The sequence below is a fragment of the Priapulus caudatus genome, unplaced genomic scaffold (genome assembly GCF_000485595.1).
Source record: "Priapulus caudatus unplaced genomic scaffold, Priapulus_caudatus-5.0.1 Scaffold1298, whole genome shotgun sequence".
NCBI classification, from domain to species: domain Eukaryota; kingdom Metazoa; phylum Priapulida; class Priapulimorpha; order Priapulimorphida; family Priapulidae; genus Priapulus; species Priapulus caudatus.
Window position 1 is genome coordinate 50,926 of NW_014578359.1, and position 1,730 is coordinate 52,655.

The 1,730-nt window shown below is 41.4% G+C and overlaps 1 protein-coding gene across 1 annotated transcript in view; it reads right to left on the bottom strand.

The window, feature by feature from the left end:
• LOC106816142 overlaps positions 1-1,519 on the bottom strand; it is an 8,469-nt gene extending 6,950 nt beyond the window's left edge. The window contains exons 1-2 of the mRNA XM_014820698.1: positions 1,442-1,519; positions 693-833 (exon numbers count right to left, since the gene is read on the bottom strand). Coding sequence (XP_014676184.1) covers positions 693-833; positions 1,442-1,483 — 183 coding nt within the window. The 5' untranslated portion in view covers positions 1,484-1,519. The remainder of the gene's footprint in view (positions 1-692; positions 834-1,441) is intronic.
• Between the last annotated feature and the right edge of the window lie 211 nt (positions 1,520-1,730).

The following is a 1,730-nucleotide window of genomic DNA, read 5'->3' on the forward strand; positions in this document are numbered from 1 at the left end:
AAAGTGATTACGTCACCGTAAAAAATAAAAATAATAAATAAATTTCCACTTTTTCACAAAATATATGTAATTCTGTTCACTTTTTATGGTTAAATTGCTGCATTATACTTCCTGTTTTACTATATTGTTCGATGTGAACATACACTCGTGACGCATACATAGCCCATAGTATAGCCATTTATAGCAAGCAATTAATGTTATGAACACTAATATCAAATCGTCCAGGTTTTTTGGATTTTTAACTAGTTTAGAAACAATCTTATCAGGTAAGAATTTGACGATACGTTTAGTCCCGTTAGTTCTTACTTTTAATGTAAAAAAAATGGCAACAAAAATTTTACAAATTTTACCATAGAAAGTTCGTGACATAGTCAATTTAATCTTAATCAAAACCGATATAAGATTTGTATAAAGAACGAAGATATTTAATCTCAGAAAATTAATGGGGTTGGAATTATGGTTGGGATTGGATGAAATGAATTGGAATTTGTCGAATAGCCAATGAGAATTTAATGCAGAGTCACGTGCACGCATACATAATTTATCTATTGGACAACTGAAAAACAAACACGGGCGCCACACATCTTTCTACGGAAATTTCTACGACCGCAAAACTCTTGACGTCGTATAACCCTGACACATTAAAAAAATCATTGCCATTACCGCCAAGAGATGGCGCTCACGGCACTCACCTTGATGATGAGCACCACCTGGCGGCGTCGACCGTCGCCCGTCACCTGTACGGCTACCCTGTCGTCGTCAATGATGCGGTCGGCGTTGATGGTGAGCATCATGGGCGTCTTGTTCCCGGGTATGGTTCTCAGCCACAGAATCTACGAGCAGGAGAACACAGTTAACGCTAACACTAGGGGTGAAATACTACTAGAGATAATATATACTACGGGGAATGAAACCCTTATAGTTCGAAAAACTCCGATGGTTTCACTGTGATATGCGTGCTCTAATTATGACTGTATGATTAATTATCCCATTAATTAGTGGAATAGTAGTAATGACTGGGTACACGTATGAATCATCAACACACGCCAATGCTCTCCAAAAGCGTACTTGCGGCAATAGTACAGCTAGTAAGCACTAAATACAAAACGTTAAGATACTAAGATACGTGTCAAATATACGTACGTGTATGTACGTGTCAAGATACAAATGAAAGAATTGAACTAACCCATTCCAATTTGAAGGATCTGTTTACGCGAGGAGAGTGAAGATTCGACATTGCCAACGAAACGCAATTGATCTCTTGATTTGATACACAAATAACGACCGGCGTATTAATGACAGCACATGACTGAAAACGGCATTTCAATGAGCAGGGATGCACCAAGTACTGTGTAAGAAGCGGGCATGACTATGCATGACAAGTGAACGCCTATGAACGACGCGTGACTGGCTACGTGTATATATATATATATATACGTACGTTGAGAGCGTGTACGTTAGTAGCAACGCATGTTAGCTCCATCGTTGCGCCCCGCGGCACACGCGCCACGCGGCCCGGACCAGCGAGACCCACCGACGGACCGGTGCTGCCACTGCGCGGCGTGAGTCCGCCACCAGAGGGAGCTGCCGGTGTCGTGCTGCTCCTTCGTGAACCTTTGGTGGGGAAACGCAGAGTATTAATGATAATAATAATTATTATTATATTTGAAGTTGTCATGCACGCACGCACGAACGCACGCACGCACACACACACACACACACACACACAC